Source organism: Cervus elaphus, chromosome 27 (genome assembly GCF_910594005.1).
Source record: "Cervus elaphus chromosome 27, mCerEla1.1, whole genome shotgun sequence".
Lineage (NCBI taxonomy): Eukaryota > Metazoa > Chordata > Mammalia > Artiodactyla > Cervidae > Cervus > Cervus elaphus.
The window spans coordinates 64,397,100-64,416,723 of NC_057841.1; the positions used below are offsets into that span (position 1 = coordinate 64,397,100).

Below are 19,624 nucleotides of genomic sequence, written 5' to 3' on the forward strand. Positions count from 1 at the left end.
TTTTACAGACAAACAAAATCTAAAAAGAGTTCATCACTACCAAACCAGCTTTACAAGAAATGTTAAAAGAACTTCTTTAAGCAAAAAAGAAAAGGCCACAACTAAAAACATGAAAATTATGAAAGGAAAAATCTCATTGGTAAAGGCAAACACACAGTAAAGATAGTAAATTAACTGTATACCAACTGAGCTATGACAGAAGCCCCAGTTGTGTATAGGTACATCAATTTATTGTTGTTAATCTTTGAAAAATGAATATGAGGCTTAAGTCTGGTGATTGCACATACCAGATTTGAAATTGAGAGAACAGCATCGAAACATGTGTATTATCAAGTGTGAAACAGATCACCAGTCCAGGTTGGATGCGTGAGACATGTGCTCGGGGCTGGTGCACTGGGATGACCCAGAGGGATGGGATGGGGAGGCAGCGGGGAGGGGGGAATCAGGATGGGGAACACATGTAAATCCATGGCTGATTCATGTCAATGTATGGCAAAAACCACTACAATATTGTAAAGTAATTAGCCTCCAACTAATAAAAATAAATGGAAAAAAAAATTGATAATTGTAAGGGTGAAGTGAAGTTGCTCAGTCGTGTCCGACTCTTTGCAACCCTGTGGACTGTAGCCTACCAGGCTCCTCCATCCATGAGATTCTCCAGCCAAGGATACTGGAGTGGGTTGCCATTTCCTTCTCCAGGGATCTTCCCAACCCAGGGATCGAGCCCGGATCTCCCGCATTGCGGGCAGACGCTTTACGGTCTGAGCCACCAGGGAAGCCCAATTGTAAGGGTATCTACTCTAAAAGCTTTACCTCAACACTTGGCTTAGTCTCCACTGGATTGCTGCTTGTTAATATCAGTCTCACTTCACAATGCTTAGGAACCTATGTCCTAAGGGCGATTTCCTTTTGGTTTAATCCCATTTATTTTTCTAACTTACATGTTGACAAAATACTATAAATTGACTTATTTATACTTTGTATAAAATGAAAGCAATAGCATTTGTTCCTTTCTTTGTTCCCATAGTGTATAAATAAAGTGATAATATGAAGGTTCCTACAAGTATGTCCAAAAGCAAATTGATAAAACATCCCCAAACACAAAAATAATTCCCATTTAAAATAGTAAACATAAATTGCAAAATCATCCATCATTTAACAAATATTAATTTGGCACTTTCTCTACCTCAGACACTATGATCAATGACAAAAATGAAGAAGGAAGGGTCCCTTTTTTCCAAAATTTTACCACCTAATAAAGGATATGAATAAAAATAAAAGGGTAAATTCTGTATGTATGAAGAGGCTCTCAAAATATAATGGTCAGCTTAATCTGAAGTTATCAAGAAGTAACTTGGTAAGATTTGATGTTTAAACAGAATCTTGAAGAATTAGTCTTCAAGCTCATTCACTTAAAAAATGAAGAGAAATGCTGTATCAGACACAGTGACATATAATGGGGATGTGTTCATGTGGTACTTTATGGCTACACATTGAATGTATGAGTTTCAATTGTGTATATAAATCACTACTCTGATGCAAGAGAAATACAGCTCAAGTGAACTTAAACATATAAGAGAAATCTGAACTGCAGAAAGTCAACAGTAATCTTCAGGGCAACGGGATCCAGAGACACAACTTCTGTTAGTGCTCTGTTTCTCCATCTTTGTCTCTAATCTTTTCTTTGTTTTGCATCGTATCGTTTGTTCCTTTTCACTCTGCCGGGATCTCTCTACAGGGTGAAGAACACGAACACAGGGAGTTAGAGTCCCACATGCTGATAACTCCATCAAGAGAGAAGAAAGGTTTTTCTCTTCCAGCTGCAGAATGAGAACCTCCAGGGAAGGAGTAATAATAAAATAGGTCCAGTCTGAGTCTTAAAAAAGGAAGCAAATATAATAGCTCCAAACATGATTACAGGTAAGGTAGGTCATAGTCGGATTATTGAGAATGGTTTAAGCTATGCAACACTTGGATTTCACCCATTATCTTAAAGGGGATCAGTGAAGGGCTTTCAATAGAAGAGTAATATATCTGGTTTCTATTCTTAAAGCACAAAGAATGATGGGGTAACAGGAGAGGGTAGGGTGGCAGGAGATGGTTGCCTTGATCTATATGCGAGATGATAATGGTTTGCATCAGAATAACAGCAGTGGAAATTTAGGAGAAATTGAGTAAATGGGACTAGTACTCACTACTCATATGTGTGTGGGAAGGAAAACTGTATGGAATGACTAGAAGATTTCTGGTTTGAGTGCTAGGTACATAATGGTACTGTTAACCAAAATGAGACAAAGAGGAAAGAGACAAATTCAGCCTGAACAAATGGAAGATTAAGTGAGATATCGAGGTGACGTCTATCAGCATCTTGGTTATCTAAGACTATAGAGAAGACTATAGTCATCCAAGCTGGGAATATAAAGTTGGGGAATATTCATATAGACATGGTAGTCAAAGTCATAGAGAAGACTGAGGTGGCCAGGAGAATATGTAAGGCGAGAAAAGAGAACAAAATGCAATTGTCCCTTGAAATTCTCGGGAACTCATTCCAGGACCCCATACAGATGCTCAAACTCATCATACAAAATCATGTGGTATTTGCATATAACCTACACATATCCTCCCATATACTTAAACTTACCTCTAGATTACTTATTAATATAATGCCTAATACAATGTAGATGCTATGCAAATAGTTGTAAACACAAGGTAAATTTTGAAATAAATAGTAAATAGTAAATTCTGAAATAAAAAATATAAATAGTTCCTGGTGCAGGGCAAATTCAAGTTTTGCTTTCAGAAACTTTCTTGATTTTTTAAAATATATTTTTGGTCTATGTTTGGTTGAACCTGCAGTTGTGAATATAAGAAGCATATTGCATAGAACTCTATAGACTTAATGCATGACTGTTGACTTTGTAAACTGCCTGTTTGACTGAACTATATTCCCATTATCTTTTTGGTACATTTCCAGTTGAAGTGGGCTAGTGATTCTCTTACTAGACATAAGGAGGCAGAAAGGAGCTGCCTCTCTAGATATAAGGCATATATAGAGAGAGTTTGACTGGAGAGTTTAAATCATTTATATTTGAAGTAATTGGTGATAGGAAAGAACCTCATATTGTCGTTCTGTTTACTGTTTTCTGTGTGCTGTATGATTGTGTTGTCCCTCCTTTCCTCTCACTGCCTCTCTCTGTGGTTTATTTTTTTTTTTTTCTCTGTGGTTTACTTTTATACAATGGCAGACTGTGATCCCTTTCTCATTTTCCTTTGTGCATTTTCTACAGGTATTTTCTTTACCGATTATATAAAACATATTATAACTAAAATAATCAATTTTAAACTGATAACAAATTAAGTACAGTGACATAACAGCTCTACTTCTTTAAGTCTTCACCACTCCTTTGTTATCAATGTCAAAAATTCATCTTTTTAAAAATATTTTTAATCCATTAACATATTTCATAAGTATATTTTTATAATTTAAGCTCTATATCTGAATTGAAAATGATTTATGTACCACCATTAAAGGATTCTGTATTTATCTATATACTTCCCTTACCAGGGAGAGTTTTATATCCTTTTGTGTTCCTGCCTAGGGTCTTTTATTTTAACTTGAAAGACTTTCTTTAGCAACTCTTGTTAAGGCAAGCCTAGCAGTGATGCGCTCCCTCAGGTTTTATCTGGGAAGTTCCTTATTTTTCCTTTGTTTTTGAAGGACAGTTTTGCTCCATTTAGCATTCTTGGTTGGCAAGTGTTGCTTTTTTTTTCTTTCAGCTCTCTGACTGTATCATCCTACTCCCTCTGGCTTGTAATGTTTCTGCCACAAAATCCTCTAACAATTTTATGAAGGAACCCCTGTATATACCAAGACTTTTTTTTTTATTGTGATGCTTTCAAGATTCTTTATCTTTGTTTGTGCGTCTCGTACATTTATCCTCCTGAGTCAGCTTACCTATGCTATATCACGCCTGCTGCTTAGTTGTGTCCAACACTTTGCAATCCTATGGATGATAGCCCACCAGGATCCTCTGTCCATGATTTTTTCCAGGCAAAAATACTGGAGAGGGTGGCCATTTCCTCCTCCGAGGTCCTTCCAGAGCCAGAGATCAAACCCATGTATTTTGTATCTCTTGCATTGACAGACGGATTCTTTACCGCTGGGCCACCTAGGAAGCCCCATGGGTAAACTGAAAAATGAAACTCCTGGACTTGCAAACCCAAGAGCAAAACCATAGCTTCCTAATCAGTTTATTTCCCAGGAAGCCCTCTCTTAACTGTAAACTGTGAGCTCCTTGGGAGTGTCTTTCTTCCTTTTTAGCTGACCTAGTTACTGCTCAGTCATAATTTGTTACATAATTGAAAGAGTAAATGGTAAGCCAGCATGTTTAAATGATTGTTCTATAGTCCAACTCAGCAATATGGATCATATTTGGAGGATTTTGAGTTTTTCTTTTTCTGAAAGATGAATCATTTGAAACAAAAAGAATGTAATAAAACAACATGACTATTAATCTCTAGTGTCTTAGAAACATCTTTATTAACATTTTGTTTTCTTGATGAATACAATTCTCAGAAAAATTATTCAGAATTTTATAACACTGTTGCCCTGATATATTATTCTCGAAAGGGGACTCTGACTCAGAATATGGCTTTAGCTCTTCTAGGGTGTGATGGCATTGTCTCAGAGTTCTGTGAACTCTGACGTCCCCTGGGTTGTTTGGTAGAGTCTTGGACTTAGAAGTTAGGTCCACCCGGGTGTAGATGCTCCCCTACGTTTTCATGTGGGTGTTGAATGATTTATATTTTTAATCCATTTTTTCCCATTTTTATCCTACACAAATAATATTGGTTGTCAACTATTTGTCCAATATATGTCTTCCAAGGTGCTTATCTTGGTTCTTTAATATATTTCAAAGTAATATCAGTAATATCTGTCTTTAAGTAGATAAAATTGCCCACTTACTAAGTAAATTTCTTTAGGTATCATGACCAAAGACAAGAGAATTTCTTATTTAGCTTTTAAAACTCATAATAGAAATAATGGTTTATTGATGATTTAATCTACTTCATATTCATAATCTTCAATACAAAACCATTATTAGCTATAATTGTGAATGGATTTCCCAACTCTAGAAAAAAAATAGTGTACATTTAGAAATCTTGGTCAGTTTGGATTAAATGAAATTTGTAGGTCAGTCTATCTAAATTTCTATGGTTTAATTAGTTTCTGCAAAGAAAGTTTCTGAATTAATCACAAGTGCAAAATTCATGCTTTTTGCACTCTTACTAATCAGGTTAGGATTTCTCTTCTACAAATGTAAACACAGAAAGTCCCAACAGTTTTGCTAGAGGCATGTTCCAAGGCATAGAAATTAAGTAAAAAGTCATCCTTCATTCTCTTGCTGGACTAAAAAGAGCCTCTTTCCTCAATACTGAGTTTCAGATCATGTGAAATGTACTGTATTTACAAAGCATATACTTTCTGAGAAACAATGAAGGTCATTTATCATAGGATCATCAGTCAAGTTCACAATGATTCTTCGATTAGTGAAAAGTGGCTTTTGCATGTTATGCTCCAGAGGATTTTATAAATTGTGATAATGCTCCACGTGCTGATTTTTAGTACGAGGTTTGCTACATGATGTGCCAAAGGTGATGGACAATAAAGAGAGAGCTTAAATTAATTTAGAAAGTTTGTGTTTTTCTCTAATGGAGAAAATTGTTACTTTATAAGCCCTTATAAAAGACAGCAGTGGGAAAATTACATAAAGCAAAGTTCTTCACCCTTAAAAGTTTTAGAATGCAATCATTTTTTTAAAAATTGTAAAATAATGGGTGAAGTTTTGCACTGTTATTTTCGGCTAACCCCAACCCGTATATACCACAAACCCATTTTGCTCTCTTGCGTGCTCAGTTGCTCAGTCATGTCTGACTCTTAGAGATGCTATGGACTGTATAGCCTGCCAATCTCCCCTGTTCAAGGAGTTTTCCTTGAGGCAAGAATACTGGAGGAGGCTGTCATTTCCTACTCCAGGGGATCTTCCCAACCCAGGGATCAAACAGTGTCCTGCATTAGTAGGTGGACTCTATACCACTGCACCACCTGAGAAACCCAATCTTGCTCCCTTAGATACATCAGAATACCAGAGATTTATTCTGTGGTGGCTATAAGGCTTCATAAGATCAGTCAAAATAATTTCAAGTGAAAATACTCTTCAGTTCCAATATCTATACAACAACTTCAGACAGCCTATTTCACTCAGTCAAATAATTGTGTGGCAACAAAGAAATGGGTTTTCCTGGTGGCTAGTGGTAAAGGATCCTCTTGCCAATACAGGAGATGCAGGCTTAATCCGTGAGTCAGAAGGATCCCCTGGAGAAGGAAATGGCAACCCACTCTGTATTCTTGCCTGGGAAATCCCATGGACAGAGGAACCTGGTGGGCTGTAGTCCATGGGGTCACAAAGAGTTGGACATAACTTAGCGACTAAACAACTAAGAAATGCTGGAATGTGATTCCCTTCTACAACTTTATGTTTTTGTTCAGTTTTCTGATTTTTCTGGGTTTTTAACCAATCACTGAATGGAGAAACTATGCCTAAAATCACCTAGGTATTTGAAAACCAGAGTACTTACTTGTTCATTTTCTGTTCAACCATTGAAAAAAATGCATATTGGACCCTTCTTCAAGCTTGTCACTGTACTAGGTAACATATTTTCCCCCAAAGGCCTCGGGGTACTCTTCCTAGGAAGTCTCAGCTCCCTCTAACACAAATGGCTCCCTCAGTTTTGCCCAAAGCGTGCTTCTCTGGCATTCTCAACACCAGTAAGCACAAGAATAGAAAGATATAAGGACAGTGGCTGCTCTCTGGTATTGGACTCTCTTATCGCTAATGATACATTGCTTACCCAACTGCCCTTCCAGATCCCAGAACAGAACCCACAATTTAACGAAAGGACCATCCTCAATCTAAAGAAATCTGTGGAGTCTTAGGTACTCACTGTCCCCAGTTATCCCACGAAGCCAAGAAAGTGTCCAACAGAAGTTACATCCTCTCCCTTCCCCAACTTCTAATAGACACTTTCCAAACACCCCAGCTTACACCAGAAACAATACCAACAAACAAATATTGCCCTCCTGGAAGGGAACTGCCATTGTTGAGATAACAAACAGAAAGATTAGCTCGGTCCCTGTTACCTACCATTATCACTTGACACCCTCTCAAATGTCTAGGTCTAGAGCTTGCTAAGGCTCTGATCGGCGCTCCCTCCTGAGTCTCTAGCTCAACTGCTCACTAGAATTGGGACTTTATCCCAAAGTTCTGTTTGGGTAGCAGATCTGATCTCAGACACCCTGGCACTCGATTGGCGATACAGAATAGATGGACCCACGTGGAATCAGCCACGGGACACCCCTGCATGCCCGACACTCAGGCACCTGGGTAACTGGCTCATTTGTCATGGGCTCTAGAAGTGGTACACAACTCCGAAGCCAAGTTGGCTGAGGATGGGTCACCTGCATCGCCTTTCTTTTCCACTGATTTGGTGCCTACCAGGACTCAGACTCAGTCCCAGGAATTTAGCATTCATTAGTACCAATCTCCACTAACAAATTCTTCTACAGTATAGGCACAGAGAAGTTTTTGTCACCCAAGGACACAAAACCAGAATGATGACTTCTTCAACTTTCTGCGTGTGGTACTAATTCCCCAACAGGGTTGATGCGCTCCCTTGAAACCAGTCCATTCAGCTGGTACCTGTGTCATTTGCCTGATTCTTGCCAGTTCCTTTCTCCAAGACAGAAGCCTGTTCACCAGTACCCCAAGACATCCTCAGAGACCCTTACATTTAGTAACTTTTATTTGGACAGACTCTATGAGTCCGGATACTGCAATTTACCTAGCTGAAAATGTCTTCATCACCTGGAAACTGTGGCCGACTTCACCCACTAATTCTAACTTCTTAGATGATGATGATATGAGTGATGTGGGAGTCACCAGCTTTCAACGTGTCAGATACCATACTAAAACCTTTGCATTTAGTATGTAATTTATTGATCACAAAAATTCTATGATGTGAACATTGTCATCTTCGGTTTATGAATGAAGCCCAGAAAGTTTAAGCCACTTGCCCAAGTTCTGTGACTAGAAACTAAATTCATACTCACTGTAGCTTACTCCAAAATCCACATTCTGCCGTTTAGAAAATATTGTGATATAGGGTTCCATTTAAAGGATCAGCCTGTCTGATTTAGATGACCCATCACCCTGATTCCCCTGGGACTATCCTGGTTTTAACTGAGATGCGCCTCTTTTCTCCAAGGAAACACCTCAGTCTCGGAAAAGTCAGTACTGTGGGCCCCTAGCCTGTTAGAAACCTTAATCCTGGCTCCTCTTGTCTTTGTGGTGCAGCACGGCCAGGCCTGCAGTAAACTTGAGGTAGCCGTAGACACACGAAGGCCAAAGTGACCCTTTCCTGGTGTAACCTAGGAAAGGTTAGAGGCTCCCAGCACTCTGACCTCAAGAGTTACTCAATTCTGAGGCTGTTTTCAGCTGTCTTGGTAAGGAACTAGGGGAGCATAGGTCAAAATGGCCCTAACTCACGTATTTTTAACTTTGTCCTGTTGACTTGCTTCTCAGTCGTGAACAGAAGAGGCGACAATCTTCAAATGAGCCCAAGTTGTTGCTATGCTACCAGGGGAGCCACCTACAACTTCAGAGCCCCCGTGCTCTGGGATGGTTTCTGGTTGGACTCCTCCTCAGGTGGGCAGCAGAGGCCCATTTACCATGAGCTGCTGAAGCGTAGAATTTCAAGACCCTGCATGTGCATGAGTCCTTTCAAAGTCCCTGAGAAAGGTTTCATTAATGTATTCCATGATGGAACGCTTTTTAATAACATTTTTCAAAAGTCAGACCTTTTAACCTGACTTGATTAAGACGGGTGTATCTTTCCATTCCTAGGACTCCTACGTACACTTTACCTTTGACCATGGCTTTAGCATGGCTATGACTATACCCTGACCATATTTTAGGATCTGGCTAAGGAAGAGGTAAGCTGGGGTATGCCATATTGAATGAAATAGAGAAAGATGTTTTAGAAGGTTTCAGTAAAATACATGGAAATTACAGATAATTGATTTGACTTTATATTTTGTCTGTTTTAAATTTACCTATTAAATATGCTTTTTAAGCTCAGATTAAAAATTAATGGAGTAGGAAACAGAATAAAAATACATACAAGGAAATTAAGACAATGTTTCTATAACAAGAGATGAATTTCAGCACAACAAAACTCACATAATACTGAAGTCAGTAGCTCTTTACATAAGGGGATCATTTCCAAATAGAAATAATGAATAGGCATTTGGTTTATTTAAGAATTCAATTAATGAAAAGAAGTAAATCATATTAATACATTTGAAGAAAAGATTTAAATTACCTTCTGATTAAACCAAGATGAACAAGGGGAAAGATAATAAAATACTCAAAATTCTACAGTACAACAAAAATGCCAATGACAAACCAGTTAATGCCCTTTGTTAATTCAAAGGCCACTTGAAAGTAGTCATCGCACAAGAAAACTTGAAATGATCTGAAATGAGATAGCTAATACATGAAAAAAAATTTTTTTGATAGAGATTTTTCACAATTTTGACAAGTATCCCAAATGTCTATATGACATTATTAATCCAAATTACAAATCTAAAGTATTTTCAAAATTACCAACACAAGAATACAAATTCTACTCAACCATGTTAAAAGAAATAATAAATTTTCAATGTTTAAAAATTTACATAATTGCTGTCATTTTGAAGTGGTGATTAAAGAGTATACAGGGAAAGAATGTTTTAAAAAAGTTATGGAAGTGGGCTTTCCCTGGTGGTCCACAGGTTAAGACTGTGCTTCCAATGCAGGTGGCATAGAGTCAGTCCCTGGCTGAGGAAAACTAAGATCCCATAGGCCATGACACATGGCCAAAAAAAAAATGATATAGGTTTAATTGACTAAAAATAGTGTTATTTGTCTAAGCTTGGGAGTGTTTATAATATTTGTCAGTTTTATCACATTTTTAAACTGTTTAATTTTTTTCCTAATATGAATAAATACTTATTTTTGTACCTGATAGCATAATCTTTTTTTCTGGATTTGAGAGGTCACTTCCCATAGTTTAAACTCCAGTTCCCACAGAGCCTAGACCTACTTTCTTATTATTTACAATGCCTAAGGGCAGTAGATTCAATCAACCAGGCCAGCCTAGGTTATTTCTGTATGCAGAGTCAGACTCCATCTTATATAAATAGAACTTCCTCTTCTTTCTTCAGGCATTAGTCTGAGAATTGAAACTGCTCAGAATGTTCCCATTTTAAGCACAGAAGATGGTGATTTTCCAAAGCAACATTTTAGAAGTATCCTTGTTAGGATACAAAAGGGTCCACAACTGTTACTTCCCCCAGTACATTCTAGAATCTGTTCTTAAAAGTTTTTGGCTAAATGCTACAGAGCCCTAGTAGATGTTCAATCATGTATTAATTTATTTGCCTGCAGTTAGAAGATTTAACAGCAAGTCACGTTTTATAAATTTAATCACAGTGACAGCAGAATCAACTGGCTTGCTTTGTTTATTGTCACTACATTATTATAGTAGATCCAGCCAGCAGCATTAGAACTGGGAAAATCCTAAACATGATATATCAAATATACCTAAGGGGACTATGCTATCCTATCCACCTCAGACCATCTGGTCACTTCACTTAACCCAGATTCTATCATTTATCGATTGCATTGAGGAGTCTGGCAAAATGAAATTCTATTATATAAAAATTTGAGGTGAATTGAATTCACCATAAATCAGTTTATTTAAAGTAACATCAACCTTTAGGGGACTATTTAGTTACTTACTAATGTGAACAATCAAGTTTATCTGAAACATCTTACCTTATTTATTAGAAACAGTCCAGATCCCATGACAGTGATGTTTGCTCAAATTATGATTTCTAATCCTGATTTTACCTCAAAAATATAGCTTATGATTTCAGAATGGCAGAGCAGTAGAATGAAAAGTGTACAACAGCCACACCTGGAGGTGACAGACTGAATCCCTGAAAATAAATGTTTTAGCACACAAAATTTGTAGCAGGAAAAAAAAAAAATAATACAAACTGGTATGTAAAAACAGCATAATAATAGTGATCTTATGAGGTTATTGAGAAAAATGTACATCATAGACACCAATAAATGGGAAATTTATTATTCATTCATTAACTCTGCTCTAATAAATGTTATACAATGCTTTTTAAAAATGAGTGATGTCTATATTCTTTGTAAATATCTTCCATTGTTTATTATACTTGTTTGCCAATGTACAATCCTTACATAATTAGGCGCAAAATTTGGGAGGCAGGGAGGATCTTTCAAAATATATTTGTCAGGGAGGAACCTCAATCTTTAAGAGAAAGGGAGGGAACAAACAAGGTGCTACCATTCCATAGATGTCAAATGTAGATGAGACAGTTTATCACTCACAGCAGAGCACATGGCAGGGACATTAGCACAGTGGTGCGGGATCCTGGGCCCCCGAGTCCTGTGGGCAACCCATGGGCCCAGATGGAGGCCCACAGCCAAGGGAGCAGCAATCCTTGAGCGAGCAGCAGTTCCCTTCTACTAGGAAGGAGGCCACTTGGGTCATCTGGACCTCCTTAGTGGCCCGTGTGTCTAACTAAGAAGAGTGCTCAGGGTCAGAACGTGGATAAACCCTGTAGCTTATATACAGGGCCGGAGTATTCAGGGACACTTGCTTTGTGGACTGTTATTGGACTTTTGTGTTTTTGTCTTATCTGTTAGCACATCCCCCTGTGGCTGAGTAAAAGATGGAGGCAGAAACTAAAGGGGCGGGTGGGGGATGTGTATTTGGGAAAGAATAATACAATGGCCAAAATGAAATGGTTGGTTTGTACAAGAGCAGTTTATATTATACTATACCAGTTTGAAATATTGCACTAAGTTATAAAATCTAAACTTTTAGACACATAGGAAAAGAAGTAGATTCTTCATCATCTCATAAGCTGTAATTTGTGTAAACAGGTTAAATGTTCTAGATTTTGAAAGAGTTAAGATCACTGAATCAGATCATGTAAACAATAGTATATCCAGCTAGTGTTTAACTTCAAAGGAATATTGTTGATTCTTGAAAATAATATTGTCAGGGAAAGCAACTGGCAGGAGTCATGAGTGTCCCTGAATATTTTTACCAAAGCATTAGCAGTTAAAAAAAAGTAGAGTCCAAAATCAGACAAAACTATTACAAAGAGATCAAATTACACATCAATATAACTAATGAACAATAGGCATAAAAAATCTCAATGAAATACTAGCAAACAGAATCCAACACATTTAGAGGATCATACACCACGATCAAGTGAGATGTATCATAGGAATGCAAGGATTCTTCAGTATAACACAAATAAATCAGTATGATACAGCATATTAACAAATCAAAAAATAAAAATGATCATCTAAGTAGATGCAGAAAAAATTTTTCACAAAATTCAACACCCACTTATGATTAAAAAAAAGAACAAAAACTCTCCAGAGTGAGCATGGAAGGAAACTATCACAACATAATAAAGGCCATATATGGCAAACCAAATTAGAGATATCATGCAAAGATGAATAGTTCATGCAAAGGGGAATAATTCACACAAAGATGGAGAAAACAAATGACAGAAATGGTAAGGACCTAATAGAAGGAGAAGGGATTAAGACGAGGTGGTAAGAATACACAAAAGAACTATACAAAAAAGACCTTAATGACCCAGATAACCACCATGGTGTGGTCATTAACCTAGAGCCAGACAGCCTGGAGTGTGAAGTCAAGCATTACCAAGGACAAAGCTAGCAGAGGTGATCAATTTCCAGCTGAGCGAGTTCAAATCCTAAATGAAGATGCTGTTAAAGTGCTGCATTCAATATGCCAGCAAATTTGGAAAACTCAGCAGTGGCCACAGGACTGGAAAAGGTCAGTTTTCATTCCAGTTCCAAGAAGGACAATGCCAAAGAATGTTCACACTACCGCACAATTACACTCATTTCACATGCTAGCAAAGTAGTGGTCAAAATCCTTCAAGCTAGGCTTCCGTGGTACAGAAATTCCAGAAGTACAAGTTTGGTTTAGAAAAGACAGAGGAACAAGAGATCAAATTTCCAACATTCATTGGATCATAGTAAAAGCAAGGGAATTTCAGAAAAACATCTACTTCTGCTTCTTTGACAACTACTAAAGTCTTTGACTGTGTGAATCACAACAGACTGTGGAAAATTCTTAAAGAGATGGAAATACCAGACCACCTCACCTGCCTCCTGCAAAAGCTGTATGCAGGTCAAGAAGCAACAGAACCAGACGTGGAACAATGGATTGGTTCAAAATTGGGAAAGGAGTACATCAAGGCTGTATATCGCCAACTTGCTTATTTACTTTATAGGCAGAGTTGTTGTTATTCAGTCACTAAGCTGTGTCTGACTCTTTGCAACCCCATGAACTGCAGCATGCGAGACCTTCCTGTCCCTCACTATCTCACAAAGCTTGCCCAAGTTCACGTCCATTGAATTGGTAATGCTACACAATCATCTCATTGTCTGCCACCCTCTTCTAATTTGAAATTTGCTATGCTAGCCATCTTGTGAATAAAATACTTAAGAACAAATTTACCTCAAGAAACAAAAGACCTGTATAGAGAAAACTATAAAACACTGATGAAAGAAATAAAAAAAATGTAGAAATATAGATCCACAGAACAAAATAGAAAGTTCAGAGATAAATCTATGCACCTATGGATAACTTACCTTTGACAAAGAGGCAAAACTATACAATGGATAAAAGATAGTCTATTCAACAGTGGTGCTAGGAAAACTGGTCAGTTATGTGGAGAGACTGAAGCTAGAACACTCTCTGAGATCACATGCTGTTGCTCTTCAGTCACTCAGTGGTGTCTGAATTTTTGTGACCCCACGGACTGCAGCATGACCGGCTTCCAAACTCACGTCCACTGAGTCAGTGATGCCATCCGACCATCTCACTCTCTGTCATCCCCTTCTCCTCCTGGCTTCAGTCTTTCCCAGCATCAGGGTCTTTTCCAATGAGTCGGCTATTCAAGTCAGGTGGCCAGAGTATTGGAGCTTCAGGTTCAGCATCAGTTCTTCCAATAAATATTCAGGACAGATCTCCTTTAGGATGGACTGGTTGGATCTCCTTGCAGTCCAAGGGACTCTCAAGAGTCTTCTCCAACACCACAGCTCAAAAGCATCAATTCTTTGGTGCTCAGCTTTCTTTATGGTCCAACTCTCACAATTCATACATGACTACTGGAAAAACCATAGCTTTGACTAGATGGACCTTTGTTGGCAAAGTAATGTCTCTGCTTTTTAATATGCTGTCTGGGTTTGTCCTAGTTTTTCTTCCAAGAAGCAAGCGTCTTTTAATTTCATGGCTGCAGTCACAATCTGCAGCGATTTTTGAGCCCAAGAAAATAAAGTCTGTCACTGTTTCCATTGTTTTCCCATCTATTTGCCATGAAGTGATGGGACTGAATGCCATGAACTTAGTTTGGTGAATGCTGAGTTTTAAGCCAGCTTTTTCACTCTCTTTCACCTTCATCAAGAGTCTCTTCAGTTCCTCTTTATTTTCTGCCATATGGGTGGTATCATCTGCACATCTGAGGTTATTGATATTTTTCCCAGCCATCTTGATTCCAGCTTGTGCTTCATCCATCCTGACATTTCTCATGATGTACTCTGCATACAAGTTATATAAGCGGGATGACAATATACAATCTTGACATAATTCTTTCTCAATTTTGACAGAGTCCGCTGTTCCATATCCAATTCTAACTGTTGTTTCTTGGCCTGCATACAAGTTTCTCAGAAGGTAGGTAAGGTGGTTTGGTATTTCCATCTCTTTAAGAATTTTCCAGTTTGTTGTGATCCACACAGTCAAAGGCTTTAGCATAGTCAATGAAGCAAAAGTAGCTGTTTCTCTGGAATTCTCTTGCTTTTTCAATGATCCAACGGATGTTGGCAATTTGATCTCTGCTTCCTCTGTCTTCTCTAAATCCAGCTTGACCATCCAGAACTTCTCAGTTCTCATACTGTTGAAGCCTAGCTTGGAGAATTTTGAGCATATTTTAATAGCATGTTTAATGAGTGTAATTGTGCAGTAGTTTGAACATTCTTTGGCTTTGCCTTTCTTTGGTATTGGAATGAAAACTGACCTTCTCCAGGCTTGTGCCCACTGCTGAATTTTCCATGTTTGCTGGCATATTGAGTGCAACACTTTAACAGCATCATCTTTTAGGATTTGAAATCACTCAGCTGAAATTCTGTCACACCCACTAGCTTTGTTTGTAGTGATGCTTCCTAAGGCCCACTTGGCATCACACTCCAGGATGTCTGGCTTTAGATGAGTGACCACACCATCGTAGTTATTCTGGGCCATTAAGATCTTTTTTGTACAGTTCTTCCATGTATTCTTCCCACCTCTTCTTAATATCTTCTGCTTCTGCTAGGTCTGTACCATTTCTGTCCTTTCTTGTACCAATTTTGCATGAAATGTTCCCTTGGCATCTCTGATTTTCTTGAAGACCTCTAGTCTTTCCCATTCTATTGTTTTCCTCTATTTCTTTGCACTATTTACTTAAGAAGACTTTCTTATCTTTCCTTGATATTCTTTGGAACTCTGCCTTCAAGTGGGTATATCTTTCCTTTTCTCCTTTGCCTTTCACATACACAAAAATAAATTCAAAATGGATTAAAGACCTAAATCTAAGGACATAAACTATAAAACTCTTAGGGGAAAACATATGCAAAACACTCTCTGACATCCTCACAGGAAGATCCTATATGGCCCACCTCCCAGAGAAGTGGAAATAAAAACAAAAATAAACAAATATGACCCAATTAAACTTAAAAGATTTTGCACAACTAAGGAAACTATAAGCAAGGTGAAAAAGACAGCCTTCTGAATGAGAGAAAATAATAGCAAATGAAACAACTGACAATCTCCAAAATATATAAGCATCTCATGTGCTCAATACCAGAAAAATGAAAAACCCAGTCAAAAAGTGGGCAAAAGACCTAAACAGACATTTCTCCAAAGACATACAGATGGCTAATAAACACATGAAAAAATGCTCAACATCACTCATTACTAGAGAAATGCAAATCAAACCACAATGAGGTATCATCTCACTCTGATCAGAATGGCCATCATCAAAAAGTCTACAAACAATAAATGCTGGAGAGGGTGTGGAGAAAAGGGAGCCCTCTTACATCTGTTGGTGGGAATGAAAACTGGTACAGCCACTATGGAGAACAGTGTGGAGATCCTTAAAACTCTGGAAGTAGAACTGTTTATGACCCAGCAATCACACTGCTGGGCATACACCCCGAGGAAATCAGAAATGAGAGACAGATGTACCCCAAAGTTCATTTCAGCACTGCTTACAATAAATAGGACATGGAAGCAACCTAGACGTCCATTGGCAGATGAATAGGTAAGGAAGTTGTGGTACATATACACGATAAAATATTACTCCACTTTAAAACGGAACACATGAGTCAGTTCTAATGAGGTGGACAAACCTGAAGCCTATAATACAGAGTGAAGTAACTCAGAAAGAGAAAGACAAACACTGTATACTAATGCATATATATGGAATCTAGAAAGACAGTGCCAAATTCCTACATTAAGGGCAGCAAAGGAGACACAGATATAAAGAACAGGCTTCTGGACTCAGTAGGAAAAGGCGAGGATGGGATGATTTGAAAAAATAGCATTGAAACATGTACATTACCATATGTAGAATAGATGACCAGTGCAAGTTTGACGCATGAAGCAGGGCACCCAACGCCGGTGCTCTGGGACCACCCAGAGGTATAAGGCGGAGAGGGAGATGGGAGGGGGGTTCAAGATGGGGGAGACACATGTATACCTACGGTCGATTCATGTTCATACATGGCAAAAAACCATCACAATATTATAAAGCAATCATCCTCTAATTAAAAGAAATAAATTAATTTAAAAAAAATAAGGAATCCAAATTGGAAAAAGAAGCAAAACTTTTTGCAGGTGACATACATAGAAAATCCTAAAGATGCTACCAGAAAACTTCTATAGCTAATCAATGGATTTGGTAAAGTTGAAAATTAAAGGAAGTGAAAGTGTTAGTCACTCAGTCGTGTCTCTTTGCAACCCTATGGACTGTAGCCTGCCAGGCTCCTCTGTCCATGGGGATTCTCTAGGCAAGAATACTGGAGTGGGTTGCCATGCCCTCATCCAGGGAATCTTCCTCACCCAGGAATTAAACCCATGTCTCCTGCATTGCAGGAGGATTACTTTACCATCTGAGCCACCAGGGAAGTCTGGTAAAGCTGAATAAAACAAAATTAATGCACAAAATTCTCTCGCATTCTTATACATTAATAAGGAAAGATCAGATAGAGAAATTAAGGAAATAATCACATTTACCATTGCAACGAAATGAATAAAATACCTAGGATAAACCTACCTAAGGAAGCAAAAGATCTATTCTCATTAAACTATAAGACAGTGATGAAAGAAATCAAATATGACCAAACAGATGGAGAGATATATCATACTCTCGGATTGGAAGATTCAATATTGTGAAAATGACTGTACTACCCAAATCAACCTACAGATTCAATGCAATTGCTATCAAATTACCAATGGCATTTTTCACAGAATTAGAACAAGAAAGTCTTACAATTTGTATGAAAATACAACAGCCCCGAATAGCTGATGCAATCTTGAGAAAGAAATACGGGGCTGGAGCAATCAGGCTCTCTGACTTCAGAGAGTACTACAAACTACAGTAATTAAGACTGCATGGCACTGGCACAAAAACAGAAATATAGACCAATGGAACAAGATAGAAAGTCCAGAGATAAGCCCGGGCACCTGTGGGCACCTATGACAAAGCAGGCAAAGACACACAAAGGAGAAAATAGAGCCCCTTCATAAGTGGTGCTGGGAAAACTGTACAGGTGTCTGTGAAAGAATGAAATCAGGACACTCCCTAACATCATACATAAAATAGACTCAAAATGTATTAAAGATCTATATGTAAGATGACACGGTAAAACTCTTAAAGAAAAACATAGGAAGGTCATTCTTTGATATAAACCACAGCAAAATCTTTTCTGACCCACCTCCTAGAGTAATGAAAATAAAAACAAAAGTACACAAATGAGACCTAATTAAATTTTAAAGCTTTTGCACAGCAAAGAAAACTATAAACCAGATGAAAGGAGAACCCTCAGAATGGGAGAAAATAATTGCAAATGAGGCAACGGACAAAGGGTTAATTTCCAAAATAAATAAGCAACTCATACAGCTCAGCATCACATAAACAAACAACCCAATCAAAGAAAAAAGGGCAGAAGACCCAAGACATCTCTCCAAATAAGACACACAGGTGACCAACAAACACGTGAAAAGATGCTCAACATCACTAATTATTAGAGAAATACAAATAAAAACTACAATGAGGTACTACCTCACACCAGTGAGAACGCTGCTGCTGCTAAGTCGCTTCAGTCGCGTCCGACTCTGTGTGACCCCATAGACGGCAGCCCACCAGGCTCCCCCGTCCCTGGGATTCTCCAGGCAAGAACACTGGAGTGGGTTGCCATTTCCTTCTCCAATGCATGAAAGTGAAAAGTGAAAGTGAAGTCACTCAGCCGTGTCCGACTCTTAGCGACCCGATGGACTGCAGCCCACCAGGCTCTTCTGCCCATGGGATTTTCCAGGCAAGAGTACTGGAGTGGGTTGCCATTGCCTTCTCCCCAGTGAGAATGACCATCGCCAAAAAGTCTACAAACAAATGCTGGAGAGGATGTGGAGAAAAGGGAACCCTCTTGTACTGCTGGTGGGAATGCAAATAGATTTTCAAAAGATCAACTGCATGATATGATGTTAAATATAGTTGAATGTGGTCCCACATCTCTGCGCTGCTTTGCCAAGCTTCCGTCGGATGTGATTTGCAACAAGCAACATATTAAACCTCCATAAATAGTCATTATAATGTAGACACTGAACACGCCTTATTATAGCAGTGAAAGCAGCCTCTCCAAAATATATAAAACAGAAAACAAATCCTTGAATTTCATCTCAGGGCAGAAGGTGGATTTGAATTTGGAGACATGCCAAATGGTAATTTTGGGCACAAATATTTCAGACAAAGCTGATGTATTATGAGTAATAACAGCATATGTTAGTTTCTAAGTCAGTTTGCATATGTCACAGGAAGAACACCCAATTAGTATATGAGGCCATTTACACTTCAACAAACTTATTAACAGTAAAAAATAACAAGTAGGTATAATCGAATTATACCTTCTATTTTAAATATACATAAAAATTTGATGCAAAAGCATCAATAGAGGGAAATATAGGATCTTGAATTAAATCATCAAATTGACTTCTTTCTTTCTTCTTTTTCTTATTGTTTTATTTTCACATAGCTAGTTGCTATGGCTCTTGACAGTTCCCCTTTATCTAACTAAGCCTTGGAGGGTTAAAGAAGACAGTTGGCCTTTATGGTTTTCTGTGT

At 38.2% G+C, this 19,624-nt stretch overlaps 1 protein-coding gene across 3 annotated transcripts in view; it reads right to left on the reverse strand.

Moving 5' to 3' along the window:
• Positions 1-1,525: 1,525 nt before the first annotated feature.
• The window catches only part of LOC122684963 (telomere repeats-binding bouquet formation protein 2), a 101,320-nt gene continuing 83,221 nt past the window's right edge, over positions 1,526-19,624 (reverse strand). The window contains exon 7 of one of the 3 annotated variants that reach the window (XM_043889531.1): positions 1,526-1,732. In XM_043889531.1, coding sequence (XP_043745466.1) covers positions 1,599-1,732 — 134 coding nt within the window. In that variant the 3' untranslated portion in view covers positions 1,526-1,598. Of the gene's footprint in view, positions 1,733-10,874; positions 11,102-19,624 lie in introns of those variants that run through there. The other 2 variants (XM_043889545.1, XM_043889540.1) reach the window with 2 other exon arrangements.